The 17,067-nt window shown below is 37.7% G+C and overlaps 1 protein-coding gene across 1 annotated transcript in view; it reads left to right on the top strand.

The window, feature by feature from the left end:
* Nucleotides 1-1,196: 1,196 nt before the first annotated feature.
* The window catches only part of LOC140161087 (uncharacterized), a 29,585-nt gene continuing 13,714 nt past the window's right edge, over nucleotides 1,197-17,067 (top strand). The window contains 6 exon segments of the mRNA XM_072184475.1: nucleotides 1,197-1,404; nucleotides 10,445-11,259; nucleotides 12,605-12,675; nucleotides 14,320-14,501; nucleotides 15,037-15,451; nucleotides 16,557-16,780. Of these exon segments, the coding sequence (XP_072040576.1) occupies nucleotides 1,285-1,404; nucleotides 10,445-11,259; nucleotides 12,605-12,675; nucleotides 14,320-14,501; nucleotides 15,037-15,451; nucleotides 16,557-16,780 (1,827 nt within the window). The 5' untranslated portion in view covers nucleotides 1,197-1,284.

The following is a 17,067-nucleotide window of genomic DNA, read 5'->3' as shown; positions in this document are numbered from 1 at the left end:
TGTGGCTGTGCTGACGAAACTAAGTTGGACGTGGACAATTTATTTAGGACAGTCCGAATCAAGTGTAAAGTAGAGCCTAATAAATAAATTTAAAATATGAAAATTTGGATTTTTAATTTTTTAATTTTGGTAATTTACTTTTAAGTTAATTTTTACACAAACTGATGAAGAAGTCATGACATGATTTGTCGATAAATCGATCTCATGAGTCATGACACATCAGGGACATGGTGACATGGCATCATTCACGAGATGGATCACACTTTATTTACTGTAAAGATGTGAATCACAACAAAGTCATATTACTGACAGCTCACCACTACATCATCAATTCAGGCCAATTGAACATGACCAACTGCAGAGCTGAGTGCGTATTGTACTGTACGTGCACCGATTGTACAGTACGTGAACGTTGTCATTGTACTGAACATGGTAAGCTTTATCAATAAATGCAGAATCGACACCAGCGAATCCCAAAAAAATGTCACTTCCTCTTCATGAAGGGTGCCCAAAACTCTTGTATATATTCATAAAAACATTCTCTATCAAACTTACGATCCATAGCTGCTAAATCATGACTTAACGAAGAAAGAGAGTTGCTTATTGTAAAGTTGTTCATGTTGTTTTCTACGGGTGATTTTGATAAACTATCGGGGTCACCGTGTAAAAATTGACAATCGTCCCCGTAAAACAAGTTCTTTTCGCCGCCCAATATCGGCAAATTGCTTGCTTCTTATGCCCTGGTGATCCACTGTGCATGTTTAAAACAAGTTCAAAATTGTCTGCTAGTGAAGATATGCATCATTTCACCGAAGATTCGGTGAAATTGTAATGTAAAGTGATCCATATGTGACTCAATCCGGCTACCTTTCGAATACCATGTTTTCATTTGATTAACCTCCTTTCACTGGCAAAGTCCATTTACAGTCCGTTACAGATAACCATTTATGAACGAAGCCGTTAGTGGTGATATTGTAAAACCAATAGCTCGCATACATCCTTGGTCACACGTGTGGGTTTTAATTGCATATAAAAATATATTTTTGATTTATTGCTTTATTAAATAGTTAATTCATTTCTTTGAAATATTATTGTTAATTATTTTTTATCTTATAATGTCAGGTTTTATCAGTATTTTTATAATCTGTGATGCAAGTAAATGGAATTTTGAATGTTATTTTCAAGGCGGTAATTTCAAAATGGCGACCCCCATGCAAAAATAAATTATGCCAGTTGTCTTTCAAATATTTGGGCTTTCTTAGCAAATTGGTAGAAATTGCAACCATGGCTAGTGCAGGACTAACAGATGAATTGAAGGATCTATTCAGTAGTGTTGCAGATGATCTCGGATGGCTCAATATTGATGAAGCTGCAAAGAGTTTCGCACCACTGGAAGATCATGAAGTCAGTACAATCTGTGACTGTGTACAGTATACAGTACTAGATACCAATACCATGCTACACATGTTAGCAAGTAGCTATAAAATTATAAAACACATATGTATATCACACTTTTTTAAAATTTTGAAAAAATAGGGAAAGTTGTAATCATTTCAATGTGAATATGTATGCCAGGACCCAGGTGAATTCAAATTTGCCAAAACTGAAAACCTTTTTGTCACTGTCAGTGTCAGACATAGATAGCACTTTCCGTAGCAAAGTTACAACTTGCATCTTGTCAAAGATTGACTTTCATCAAAAAGATTCAGCTATTAAGGGACCGTTCACAAACACATCACTTGTAAGGGGGCCTGATGTATATCAGGCTGGACACATCACACTACCGTGTGATGTGTCCAGCTCGTCGCCGAACTTGCATATAAGATGGAGAGCTTAGCATAACGGCCTGCCTATTTACGCTTCCTGAAAACACTCTTGCACATAACATACAAAACCACAAATTCACTAACTTCAACTTGCACTACCGACACCATGAAAAATATTTTAATTATTACCGATCCTTCAGAATACTTGCAAATATTGGCAGTTTCATAAAATCCTGCTGCTGAAAATCGTGAATTCCACAATCTTCTGTCAGATCCAGGTCAGTAGTCACAGGTGGGCGAATCTACCAGCGTGACAAGACCAGAGATAATAAAAAGGATGAGAGGCCACGCCGTACAAATAGCTAGCCTGATTGGCAAGCGTCGTCGCTGGCCAGATCTTCTACGGTCGTGTATGATGAGTAGAGACCATAGAGCCCTATATAGGGCTCTGTGGGAGAAACGGTTCCTAATTTTGAAGCCATGGATAATATATTCATTTATACGAGAACCATATTTTTGTACCAATCACAGAACAGAATTTCACTTACTCACAGCTGTCAATCATTCTTGTGAAACGTAAGCTCCGCCTAGTATCAAGGTCTTCTTCTGCGCATTGGTTGTGCGCATTAACTAGCCTCCAGCACAAATCCTGTGCACACGATCAGGTTGGATGGGCGGTTTACGCCTGGTTTACACAATAGGAACTGCGATGCATCCTAAACTGGATCGTTTCCGTGTATTCGCATTGCATGGTGGGTAATCGCCTGCCAGTTTGCGTAGCTCCACGTTCACAACAGTTTAAAATCAACACAGGTAAATCCATATAAAAATTAACATGGACACAAAATTGACATAGCTTATGTAATTCAAATAATAAAATAATAAAATGTAATATTATCATGATAGATGCACGTTTTATTAAAACTTGATAAGATTATTAAGTCCAATAATTTGTTTGTGTTAGCTTGCACGAGTCACAAAATGGCGACCCATCACGCATTTTCTGCATGTGCCGACATTAGTAACTCATAGTGACTGTCCTCAAACTAGCGCCAGTGTGTCTCAGGCCTGATAACGACCCCAGGTAATTTTATGCAGAAAGTTTTTTGCGAACAGCTGCAGGTGACAATTAAACAATGAACACGGCTTGTTTATGTACATGCGTGGGGAGGCTTGTACGTCAGCTGGCGTGTTTTGGACATGTTCCGCGTAAAAAGTGTCGTTTTTCTTCATGAAAAATACCAGCGATGACCAGTTTTTTGTGGGCTATTTGATTTACAGGTATGTCGGTTCGTCATAGGGTAGAAATGATAGCTGTACAATTTGTATAACATACAGTTTAACATAGGCCTAAACATTTATGGGCACAAATCGACCTTCCGTATTATGCACAAGTATGTGGAAGTGGCAGGCATAGGCCTGATGCAGCGTTCAAAATTTTGGTTGTCCGGTTGCCCGGGACAACTAAAAAAGTCGCCGGACAACCAAAAATACTGATTCGGTTGTCCGCCGGACAACCATAAATCTAGCCAAAAGTCACATTTGTAGGCCTACGGACAACCAAAAACTTACACGGACAACCAGAAATTGTAATCTGGTTGTCCGTGGGACAACCATTTATTTTTCCTAAATTGAACACTGGCCTGATGCAAAAAAGGGGGGCCCTGAAAATTTTGGACCCTCCTAAGGGGGGGGGGCCTGAAAAAAATGACCACAAATTTTCCTGGAAAAAATGAGTTTATAATGCTTTTCTATGGGGTTGACCCAGTGCCGTACTATTACGCTGACTTTCGTATTCGGCGAGGAGGACGATTTCGACCTCCTGGTTTGTTTACAAACAGAGAGGTAGACAAAAAACCATTCCCCATGTCCAAACACTCAAGTATCAGAAGGATGGTCCACAATAGCGTGATTCACGTAACCTGAATAGGGATTAAAAAGCTGTCACGTAGAACCATGTGCTTCTATTGTCCAATTTGCCATCAAGATTTCATATGGAAACAGTTCAGACCCAGTACACGATCATGTCAGAAATTAATATTTTGTTCTGGGTCTGATTATTCGGACTATAATTTTCATTGACCCTGAAATTTTCGAGGTCTGTTGTCATGTAGTACATGTAATGTGCGTGATTAATTGCAATGCGCTCAAACTAGTAGTAGGCCTACGCGGTGCGGCACGCTATGTCCGCAGATTTGCGTAGCGCCATGATTGCGAATGTATTTTATTATGGGAATTCACTTTTGAATGGGACGGAAAAGTAACAAACACGCCTCTTCAATAATGTCCAACCGTGATGTCATAAAACTATGGAATTCGGGAAGAGGAGAGGGAGGATGGAGACATGAATAAAGGACTGTAAGAATTATTGTAAAATCTTCGCTTGATTGTGTGATTTTGATGTCTGAGAGAAAAAATATAACATTTCATAGTTTACTGAGAGAAAAGCCGGCAAGAACGTAACATCTGTAAAGGGGGCCCGAAAAATTTTCGCGATAAAATTTTTTTGCATCAGCCCCCCCCCCCTTACAAGTCAAAGTGTTTGTGAATGGTCCCTAACAAAACAGCATTTCGGTGGTGTTTCTAGATCTTAGTCTCATGATGATAGCAGCTTTTCTATGGAACTGCTATCAAAATCCCTCTAAATTTCCATGTGCGAGTGTCTCATCACCATAAAAAATCATATATTTGGGTCAAATTTGAGACTAGCATATAAACCGTGTTAGGCCAAATAACAAAAATAACATGTATATCGTCGTCCCCCCCCCCTCACCGATTTTTGGAGATTTTCAAATATTTTTGTTATTTTTCCTATTTGCTCCCTTACTTTATTTCTAAAATTGTTGTGATGAAAAGACATGTTCAGAAGTTCTTGGTTATCATTTATAAACACATTGCAAACACTTTCTTCAAGCTAGGGGTAGGGCTTTGGGGAAATAACAAAAATATCTGGGGCCTCACCGATTTGATTATATGTTGACAAACACTTTGCAATTGCAATTTTACACAGAAATGAATGGTAAAAAAATAAACACAATAATAAGGACCTACCTCACCAATTTTTGAAAAAGTCTGGACGATATACATGTTATTTTTGTTACTTGGCCTTAAGTCCACAACTCATGTGCCGTATCTGATTTCCCTGTGCTATATAGTTATTATAGTTTCAGTTGGATGAAATATTACAAAGCAAACACATAGTAACAATACTGTGTGGGCTTTGTTTCCAAAATGAGAACAATAGTCTGCATATTGTTATGCAGCATTGTTATGGTAAATAATAGTACAACTCATTGTTGCTAATGTCAAACTTGTCACACAAGTAAATGAGAGCATGATATAGACGAATCCAACGAGCCAAGTCATGGTCAGGATTTGGTCGGCCATCTTTGGTTTCCCGCTAGCACCAACCTGGTGTTTTGAGCGCCCGATTGTTCAAATAAAAGCCGCCTAACACCTAGAAAAGATGCAAAGAAGAGGAGGGTTAATAGAATAATATATATACAATAGAGGTAATCCTGTCGCATCTTTTCATACATAGTCCTTTTGTACATCCATTTGTACATCTATGAATAGATGCGACGGGATTACCTGCGGAATTATTTCTATTGTGTTATTCTATTAATTCTCCTCGACCTTCTCTAGGTGTGAGGCGGCTTTTATTTGCACAACTGTATTGTGTTGTAAACTTAAAGGGGCATTTCGTGATCCACAGCCTCATCCCCCCACTTTTCTCAAAAAAAGTTGAGATTTTTATATCGCTGGAAACCTCTGGCTACATAATGTTTATGTACAAAATATCTCTTGCAGATTCATTCGTTTAGCTAAGATATCGTGAAATTTGAATTTCGTTCTGGTGCACCAGAACGAAATTACAACGCATTGTCTATGGAGCAGTGTAATACACATAATCATGCATAACTCGCAAACGCAAAATCGGAATCAACTGAAATTTTGGGAATAGGCTTTTTTCGTGGATATGTACTGAAACATGTCATAAAAAGAGGATGCTAGGATCACGAAATCCTCCTTTAAATCATTCTTTTGTCTACCTGTGTTTTCGCGGAAGGTGTAAAACGGGTGATGGAATGCAGTTTAAAATTTCCGCCAAGGCCGGATCATGATCATTTCACATTTTGGATGCATTGTAGCCGACGGGGACCCAACTAAAGGCTGCTACATGTAGTCAGGTGTAGGAATGCGTGTATTTAGATTCGTCTATAGTATTAGTATCCTCTTCGTTTACTTATGTCATAGCCCGCTGCCTTGAAAATTAATTTTGCTTCAAACGGGGAAGAACATGTACGAGACCGAAATTTACCCACACAATTTCTCTTTTTTCAGGAGAAATATGCATAAAAATTGCAACAAGTGTCAACTTGTATTGTAATGTACGGTAATAATTATTCTCTTCGAATAGAGGTAAACTTGTTTTTGCAATAGATCTGACCTTTAATGTGATATATAAAATGATGTACATGTAGTTTGATGGCAAATTTGAATTCACCTTTCATACCTAGAATGAGATGCAAACCTTTAGGCCAAGTAAAAAAATAACATGTATATGTCCGGACTTTTACAAAAATCGGTGAGGGAGGTCGTTATTATTTGTTATTATGTTATATTTTTCCAGTCATTTCTGTGTAAAATTGCAATTGCCAAGAGTTTGTCAAAACATCATAAAATCGGGAGGCCCCTAATATATTTTATTTCCCCAAGCAATGCCCTACCCCTAGCTTGAAGAAAGTCTTTTTGGAATTGCTTGGCGTGAGACACTGTCGAACGGAGGTGTACCAGGACGGAATTATTATTTGCCTACTACAATGTTCATTTTGACCCATGATTATTTGAGCCACGGCACTAGAGAATCTAAAATGTGGGGGGGCGGTAGTTAGAACAAATTATTTTTACAATGTGTGAGATTGTACTCATTTGACAGTTTTATGCATGAGAGTTACTACCTAGGCGTGAGATTATACTACCTTTGGCGTGAGATGGTGTGGTTCCAAATGAGCGTTGTGGAGTAACGTCAAAGAAGAAGAAGAATTTAAATTAAAAACTTAAAAATATCATGTTGCCATAACATTTTAAAATTGAACTTTTTTGATTCATGGATTCTCATCAATGATCAAACTTAGAAATGAAAGAAAAAAGTAAGGAGCCATAACATAAATGAATGTCATGTACTAAATGACATGTCGACATAATGTGGTTACGGAGATATATGCTAATTTGAATGTCTGAATTTTTCAGCCAATTTCCGGTATAAACTTTTTGTGCATGCACATATTATAATGTTTATCATATTTATAGGCCTATGCTTATAATAAAGTATGGTACACAGTTTTAAGAAATAAGCACAGTTTGCTAATTACTGAACTGTAAATCCTTGATTGATTTTATTTGTATTGATGTGAAACAAATGAACATGTAGGCCTGACTAACATTTTGTTTTATTTCTGTTTTCTGATGCAGATTCCAGCTGTGACAGAAAGATGAAGACCTCAGTGAGGGCCGACACAAATGCAAAAATAAAGAAAAACTTATTGAAAAAGAGCGAATTTGTGATCAAGTGTCTCCTTTCTTTTTTATACATGTAGTTGTCATTGAAAAAAATCATGGTTTTGATACTACCCACCCGAGTACCCCTTTGCACTGATAAAAGGGGGGAGGTCGGGAGATAATGTTGTTTGTGCAGGCACCCTTTAACATGTATGTTTAAAGCACTAGCTGGTGCATGCACCTCCCGCCCATTAAAATGTTTTTGAGTGGGCACCCTTTGGAGCACTGGCTGGCACATGCTCCCTATTCCAATTTCCAACAGTCATGTGGAAACTCACGGGCCAGTTAGCTTGATCATCAGAATGGGGTCACTCCCGCTCAAGTATGAGACCTGCCCCCTCCCTCAGCTTATGTCTTTGAGCAGGCACCCTTTGGAACACTGGCTGGCGCATGCTCCCTATTCCAAAGATCATTGCAGAAACTTGAGGGCCAGTTCACTTGATCATCAGAATGGGATCACTCCTGCTCAAGTTACCCCCCATCAATTTTCCAAAAAGGAAAATGGTCGAAAAACTGCCTGTGCCTTCCCCCATCGTACCCGGTGTACCCTCTCCCCCCCCCCCCATCATATGGTCGGTGTGATGCCCCCAATAGGACGCCACTGCCCCTTCCCACCCCCGAATAAAAAAAAACATTACCAATTTAACAAGAATCTATGGGTTATAATTATCATTAATTGCAAATACATTCAATTATAACCAAAGTTTATCTGGACAGTAATTATCAATGCATATAAACGAAGGCTCTCACCAATTCCTGTGTACCCGAGTTCCCGCCGGTTCTTGGCCTACCCGGGTGCAAATTCACGGGCCAAAGTACCCGAACAACGCAAAAAAAATAATTTAATTTGTTTTAAAAGTTTTCGGCAACTTTATAGAACCACTAGACCTATTCTAAAGTGTTAGGATGATAGGATCACTTACAGGTAATTTGAAAACAAATTACAGTTTGTTATCCTTAATATGCAAGCCGTAAGAGCTTCATCTATCACATATTATAAATGCATGGAAAACCAGTGTGATAAATGAAGAGGTAAACATTAGTTTGTGGTTTACATATTAAGGATAACAAACCGTCACCCTCATAACAAAACTGCCTAAGTCATTATTACATGTTTCTCATTTGCAATTTTGATTTACTGAGTAATAAACCCATAATTAATCAAATTCAAGCCATGTTCTTTATTAACTTGTGGAATACATCAAAAGAGATGTATTCCACAAGTTAATGAAGAATGCGGCTCGAAATTTGATTACCGTAATTATGGGTTTATTACTCAGAAAATCAAAATTGCAAATTAGAAACATGTAATAATGACTTCTGTTATGAGGGTGTTAAACTGTAAATTTTTCGTAATTTTTTATTTTTCAACTTACCAGTAAGTGATCCTAGCACTTCAGAATAGGTCCAGTGGTTTGTTAAAGTCGCTGAAAACTTTGAAAAACACATTGAAAAAAAAATTTGTACATAAAACTACATTTTTTCACCGCATATTCAGTTTAGCGCACCGCTAAACCATGTTTATTAGATATTTGAAGAAGAATGGCAGCAAAATAAGGTCAAAATCAGCACGGTAAAACCCAGTACAAAGCAGTCAAAATTTACTGGGACCGCATGTGATTCATATGCAGCTAATTAACCTTTGACCTTGACCCTATGAACTTCAGAAGTTATTCTAATCTGTTCTAATTCCTAAAAAATATTATCAAAAACATCGCCTGCACCATCCTTGGCCTACCCGGGTCAAAATTCCAGTAACAGGCTATCTGAATCCAAAGAAAAAAAATTTATAAAAAAAAGTTATAGACCTTGTTTTGTTATTCAAGGGTCAGGGTGGAAACTTGTGTTTTTTCGGGTACCCGGATTCCCGCTCCAAAATTCGGGTACATGAGTACCGGTACATAAATACCTGTTAGGTGAGAGCCTTAGCTGCAAATAATGCAATTGCGTATTTGTAGCAGCCCTAGGTTTACCTCAAGTGGGTTAAGGGGTCACACCTCATCCTATATTACCCACAAAAGGCAAAATGACACTTGAGAACCAGGGGGTCACAAATGGGAATTTGCCATGCGCGTCAACGCAAACGTGTAGGTATGTCTACATGTATATCCATGGGCAAATGGGGGTGAGATAAAAAAAAATTGAGACCAGAATCTGAAAATTTGGGTCAAAGACATTGACACCTTGTAGCCCTAGCTTACTCTTATGGGAAAATATGGATATCTAAACCTGGAAATTATTTAATGTCGCAAGAGCAAAAAAGGTGAGGGTCTGACCCAGCGAATTTTGACAGTAGTTGAGACCTACTTTTTGAAATGTGTTCATTTGGTCTATAGGACTATAAGGTTATGTATAATATTTGTAAGTGATTTTAAACCAAATCTGAGAGGATGTCCAGCCAATCTTTTCTGAAAATTTGTTTTAAAGGATGTCTCTGGCAATCACAACATTATGCCTAATATGTTAGAAAAATAAATATCAAGAACGAATCACATGGTTTTATTTTAAAATGAATAAAAACAGCCGGCTCTCAACACGCGATATTCAAAATTCCGCACCGAAATTGTCTAGTGCAATGACGTCATGCAATGGTTATCTGTGCTGAGCCTTCATTGTATTACGGGGACGTCATTGCACTGACCAATTTCGGTGCCCGGGAATTTTGAATATCGCATGTTGAGAGACGGCTGTATTAATTAGTTTCTATTGACATTATGGGTCTGTGTCAAACAAAACCACATGATTCGTGCTTGCTAATTAATTTTCCAAGAGACATAATGATGTGATCGCCGGAGTCATCCTTTAAGTTGGCATGGAATGACCCATTACATGTAGTTGATTATTTTAAAGCTTTACGAAGTAAGACTAAGTTGACTATTTTTACCCCTTAAAAATAACCAACTTTTAAAGTTTTGAAAAAGTAAAATCAGGAGTTTCTAGAATGAGGTGTTGCCCCTTGGACCCCAGACAGGGCAAGAGCTCTGCACCTGCTCCGGGCCCCGTGTTGAATGGGGCTGCTAATTGTGATTTGTAGCACATCTGAATATTCAGAAAACAAAGCCTGATTAATAAATTGCACTCTTTGAATGACCATAATTTTGTTTTTTATGATACAGCCTTCAACTGTCAAGTCAAAACCTAAGCGAAGTAAAGATAAGAGAACAAAAGTGAAAAAGAAAAAGGATGATGGTGACAAAAAGGCAGCCACTTGGAAAAAGAAGAAATTTAACAAAACAGCAGACACTGACATTCAGCCCATACAGAAGCCATCTCCAATCATTCCAGGTACATCCAAGAAAGATGTTGGATGTTCTTCCAACCTGTTGAGCAATGGAATAGAATTAACAGATACCAGTGATAGTAGTCAAGATGATATCTTGGGTGCTGGAGCAGAGAAGTTGCAAATCAATGACAGTGTTGATGAGCAAAATGATCAAGAAAAGACAAACCAGCAAAGTATTACATCACCCGCGCATAACATTCCTGACTGTAGCGGCGCATCAAATTCAGATGATGACGTTGATGACAGAAAAAACGAGTGCAGTCCATTCCCGTACAAAAATACTGATGATAATATTGATGGTGACAAAACTTGTCATACCACAACCGGTGATGATATCACCATTGCTGGTACCAGCGCCTCATCCTCAAATCATGTGACAAATCATGTGACACAGGCATTGAATGACGATGACAGTGATTCAGAACCTGAACAGGTGTTAACACTAACAGAAAGGTTAATGCAGTCTCACAAGAAAAAACACAAGGGAAAGAAGTTGAATGATTTTAAGAATAGAGGAGAAGGCCGGCAAGGATCAAATAATGGGGAATGTGTGGTTATTAGTAGTCAGTCGTCTGAAGATGAAGGAATGACGAATGGGTTTGATGAGAAGATTGATGAGGATAATTTACCGACATTCAAGAATTACAGGTAAGATTGTTTTTATGATTTCATTCATTTGGTAGTTTTTAACAGTTGGAAACTTGCCTGTTAGAGACAGTTGATTTAAAAAGGGGGTTGACCCAATTAACAGCCTCCCCCCCCTCCACATTACACACTTTACCCCTGAAATCATGTTCACATTTTTATGCTTCTAGAATCCAACCTGCTGAAGCAATTTAAGGTGGTACTACACCCCTGGCAAATTTTGTGCATATTTTTGCATGTTTCTCAAAAATTAAAGTGTATTGGTGACAATTAAGATATGTATATTATAGGGGCAAGGATTACATCTACTGACTGAAAATTTTTATTTCAGCACAGACAACAGTTGTGGAGTTACAGTCAAAAATGAGGGAAAACCAATATTTGATCAATAAATCAATAACTACTTATCTCGAGTCACTGAAATTTCAGTGTAGTAACTGGATTTCTTGCCCCTATAATATACATAACTTTTGCTACCAGTGTTTTATTAGTTTTTGAGAAAAATGAAAAAATAGTCACAAATTTATCAAGGGGTGTAGTACCCCCTTAACTCAAAACTAGGATTAAGAATGTTTGGATGATGGGCCTCAATGTGAGCATGATGAGGTAGAAAATATCCTGCTTTACAATCATACCACCCACAGGCGAAAATAATGGACTCATCAGTTGACGGTTTTCCTGCCTTGATAAGTCAAGCTTCTTCAGAGCTACAATTTTAAACAGTAGGATAACGTTTTCTTTCAAAACCAGTTGGTTTAACCTAAGAAAAATATGATTAGCTCACTTTGATCATTGTTTAACTCACTCACCTTCAGCTTGGTTGTTATTTTCGCGCTGCGGCCATACATGTTTGGCATGAGTAGTAAAGTAAAATCTTACCCATTGTAAAAAATAGTTCAAGATCTCTTTTGTCCCTTACCCCCACCCTACTTTTTAGATTCCCGAGCACTCTGGTGACAAAAATCAGGGGTCAACAATTTTTAGGGTTGAGAGCCAGAAACTCACGAAGGATTCCTTTGTGAGTTACGGCTTTGTGGGTCTCAATCCTCTCATGTACATTTTAGTCGGCAAACAAAATTCTGTCCCGATACGCCCCTCTTTGGCAATATTATAGCACGCCAAGCAATTCCAAAAAGTGGAGAGGTATCAAATAAATATCAAATACAAGCCTCGCATGTTATGTTACCGAGATTGAAGAAAAAGAACATCGGCAGCAACTTTCTACACAGTTGAAATCAGGTTGATTGACAATTCTTTAAAATTGCCTAGTATTATATTCAGGGAATATTTTAGCAACTTGAGTTGCATTCAATTATGTGATTATTATTATTGATACTACTTTTGATAGGAATGAAGGAACCCCTGCCAAGAGATATGCATCAGACAGCAGCAGTGATGATGATGACAATTTTGAGAACTGTAAGTACAAAATGATTCATATGAACCATATCTCAGGCTTAATCTTCCCTGACATCTTTCCACTTAGTTTGTTGATAATATTGTGAAACATGATTTCAACAAACAGACACTTATGTGTGTTGCTACTTGTGATTGTTTGAAGTTCACAACATTTGATATGATCGTAATTAGGATGACTGCATGGTTTGCATCATGTTGATGAATGGGCTATTCTAAATGAAATCCCTACACCCCCTATGAAAGGCATTAATTTCTCACAGAGGGGCTGTTTAGTGTAGATTTCAAATGGTTGTGTTCTTTGTTGTAATTGTATAGGAAAGAAATGTGATGAGAGGGGAATTGCAGGGTAAACACATCAGAGAAATGTGGTAGTCACCACCCAACCATATTCCTATCCTTACTGGGATCTCATAATCATAGCCTTAATCAATAATCATTACCCCAACCCTAATTATGCTAACCCTAAAACCTATGTTAGGTACCTAACCTTAATTATTGTAATTTCTTAAGTTACTCTCTCGATCGTCTTGCCAATGCATCATGTTGACAACCACATCATGCTGGATAATGTTGCTATCAACCACCTTGGTACGAGGGTGACTTTTCCAGTAGGATTATGCATGGGGTTAATGATCACACTGTACATTTACACAACCCAGCTTTTGCATATCGGTAGAAATGTGCTCAGTGATGGTGTACTATTTTGTTACCAGCTCCTACAAAACCTGGAACAAGTCGCCAGACATGTTTTTGAGTTATAGGCCTTTAAAGATGACATTCCCATAAACAAAATCAAATTTTGGAATTCTTAATTTCATGGTATTATATATATTTGACTGTGGGACTAAGTGGACTTTCAAATCCTTGAAAGTACTTATTAAAAAGAGGTTTATTTAATCAATAAATAACAGTTGAACTATGATAATCACTATTCAATCCTGTGTAAGGCAGGAAACAAATTAGCCCATTACTCAGAATAGCAATTTTGGCAAAAATATCAAGGTATCATTTACAAAATTTTCCATATCTTGAAAAGTATTTGATGCTATTCTAATATTAATTTTGATATTATTTTGAAGCTTATTGTCTATTGCGTACATTTTAATTCAAATCATGGAATGTCAATAATGCGACTTGTTCCTGGTTTTGTCACAGCGGGTCACATATAGTAAATGTGACCCCTCAGCACAACTGAGCCCTGAAGTCACCAATCATCATTTTTGAGATATTCAACCAAAATATTCTGCTTTAAAATGATGTATATCATGTCTATAGTACTTGACATTTAAGTAGTGAAAATCAATAAAACAGTCAATAAATCCTTTGTTTCCTATTGTTTATTGTTAAGTTCGATGGAGCATATCTCAATAGTGGCACTGGCAACATCCGGGCTCAGTTATATCGAGGATGGTCACAAATGTGAATAAAAACTGTTGTGTACATTGTACTTATGTAAAAGTGGTGATGTGAGGTGATCAATAGAAAATAGTTGATCAATTGATTTGATATTATAGAACCAATTTCAGGTTATCCGTTTAGAGGTGAATTGTGCACTTTTTGTGAAAGTATGCATTTTTGTGAAAAAGGATGTACATGTAGCTATGGCTTGAAGTTTTATTCATACTCTATATTTGTTGTGTTTAGTTTTAGCATCTATAAAGTCATCGGGGCAAACCCCTGCCAAGCCACCTAGTCAAGATGAGATGGATGATTTCATTGCAGATGACAACGAACCCATTGTGATATCATCAGATGATGAAGATCAACAGGATGAAGTGTTTTACTATCAATGTGATAATGCTGAAACATCTATATTTCCACATGAGGTGAGCAAATTATAACGCATATTAAACTGTTCTCTACTATAGTGTAGAAAGATATTCAGCTGAGATATTCGGCTCTAGGGTGTCCTGAGGTACCTGGGTTTGAATTTCTGTTGTAGGTTACCAAAGGTTGTTATTTAATATAATACAAAGCTTGCCCTGTTCTAGTTTGCCTGAAAGGTTTAATGGTACTAATTTAATACAATGAGTTGATAAATTCCAGTTCTAAGCCAGAGTTCAATGTCAAACAAAACTGACTTGCGGAACTTGTTCACACAGGTATATTTTTCAATAAATATGATCACTACACACACATCTGTTTGGAGAACATTTAAAAACAAAAATTTAAGTGCAAATTTTAAACTGCACTTTGACTTGATCCCTGATGATACTTTATTTCCCCGTAAATTACATCTAGGGTACCTAATGGCCGGATTTACCTTTTTAGGGGCCCTGGGCCAGGCTAAAATTCGGAGGCCCCCAAACTCACCGTGAGGGTATTTTATTAAAACTAAAACAAACATGTTTTATTCCACAGGAAGAAAAATCAAACAATTCCTCTATATACAAGAGTCTTCTGTCAGACAGCGCAAACAACAGTGACAACTTTGTAACACCGGCCACTCATCTCAATGCCACTTCCAAACCAGTATTCAAGAAGCCTGCAAACACCTCCAAAGCTACCACACATTCCAGCAATATACTATCAGACAGTGACAGTGACAATGATGAGTTCAAGACCCCGATGTGGGAGCCAAGAACTATGAAACAGAAAACTGGTGAAGATGTAACAAAGCATTGGAATGTCAAGGCCAGTAACAAAATACCCATCAAAAGCAAACCATTATCAAATGTGCTGTCCGGTTTAAAATCAGATGAGAGTAGTGATGATGGTGCGTTTGTAACTCCATCAGTTAGGCCACCGTTGAAGCCCAAGAATTTTAAGCCACCAAGTAAGCAGGTTTCATTGGAATCTTTATTTTAATGATTATATATAAAAACCATTGTAATATTAAAAAAAAACTTTCTTAAATGTGTATGGCGCTTTAAGAGGAAGCCCTGCCAGAGCAGTTCTTCTGGCGTGAACCAAACCTGTCTGGTTATCAAATTAATCAATGACAAGGTTATCTCTGAATTCAACAGGTGCTAATTGATGTTTTAATGTTATTGCATCAATTATCACATGTCAAATTCAGAGATAACCTTGTCACTGATTAATTTGATAACCAGGCAGGTTTGGTTCACCACCCAGAAGAACTGCTCTGGCGGGCTTCTTCTTTCTTTAAGTAAATCATTGAGATAATTTACATCAATCCTCCCTGGACCCAGGCCATCTTGGCTCGAGCCAGCTCTTAATTGCCCTGCAAGAAATATATTCTCCAAACAAAGGTAATAACAAGACATTTTAAAAGAGCAAGTGTTGAAAATATTCATGACATAATTTCAATTTTTGTTTATACTTAACTATAAGCATCTGATCTCCTTTAATTTTCTGTTGATTTTTAAAAGTGGGACTGCCACCGACAAGGCGGAGAAGGGGAAGAAGGGAAATGCTCCCAGGGTTTAGACTTGGCTTTGGGGAGCCAGTGACAGAAAGGCCAAACATTAGCCAATATCAAACAAGTTGGCTTTGACTGACCACTTTGACATGAAAAAAAAAAAATTTCTACGTGCATTTCCTGAAAAGAATGTTTTATATATCGAGGGTTCAGAACCAGAAAGCCGTAACTCACTTTGACCAGCTCTCACAAAATGAGCATAAAGTTGACTCCTTGCTTTAGTCTTCAAAAATCAGTATTTCCTCCACAATGTCTTTTGTTTTCTATTGAATTGTGTCATGATTAATGGACTGTGTGTCTTCTATAGTGCCCTGGTGACTTTATGGTCATTTTGTTGGAGCAGGTGATTGTGATTTGAGGCTTTCTGGCTCTCAACCCTCAATATCTCTTTATTGTAGTGAACCTGAAATATCACCTCCATCCCTGGTGCGGGCCAGCTCGCGGCGGCCTGGTGCAGACCATTCTTAAATTGAATTGATCTTAATGATGTCTCTTTCAGGTTATACCGTGCCTACAAAACCAAGCAGACCTGTATTGAATCACCTTGACAAACCCCAGCAGGGACATGGCATCAGAGCTACCCCTAGTTTTCTATCGTCACTCGCTACACCAGTGAAAGGGGAGCATTCATTTTCACCTTATGTTAAGGAATTCAAGAGGAATAAAGAGAAATTGACTCAGAAACTCTTCACGTTATATAATGAAACAGTATTTGATAATAAGGTAAGTAAATTCCCCATTTTTATTTTTATCTATTTTTGTTTTAATTAAAGTGTAGGACTTTCATTCAACTACAATACCCCTTTTAAAATTCACACTCCCTGTGCAGAAAATTAAGGTCATATCTTCCATAGGGGGTGTATGGATTTCAAATGGAATCGCCCACTGTCTGCAGTTAGCACTCGAAACAAATTCTATTTTACCAAGTTCATCATTTTGCAAGTAACAAAATATAAATTTTTCCAATGTTTTTACATATACCTTGTTGTTCAGAGTTTAAATAGTGCATG

The sequence above is a fragment of the Amphiura filiformis genome, chromosome 9 (genome assembly GCF_039555335.1).
Source record: "Amphiura filiformis chromosome 9, Afil_fr2py, whole genome shotgun sequence".
NCBI lineage: Eukaryota > Metazoa > Echinodermata > Ophiuroidea > Amphilepidida > Amphiuridae > Amphiura > Amphiura filiformis.
Note: the sequence above shows the minus strand (reverse complement) of the source record. Positions and strands in the feature narration are given on the sequence as shown.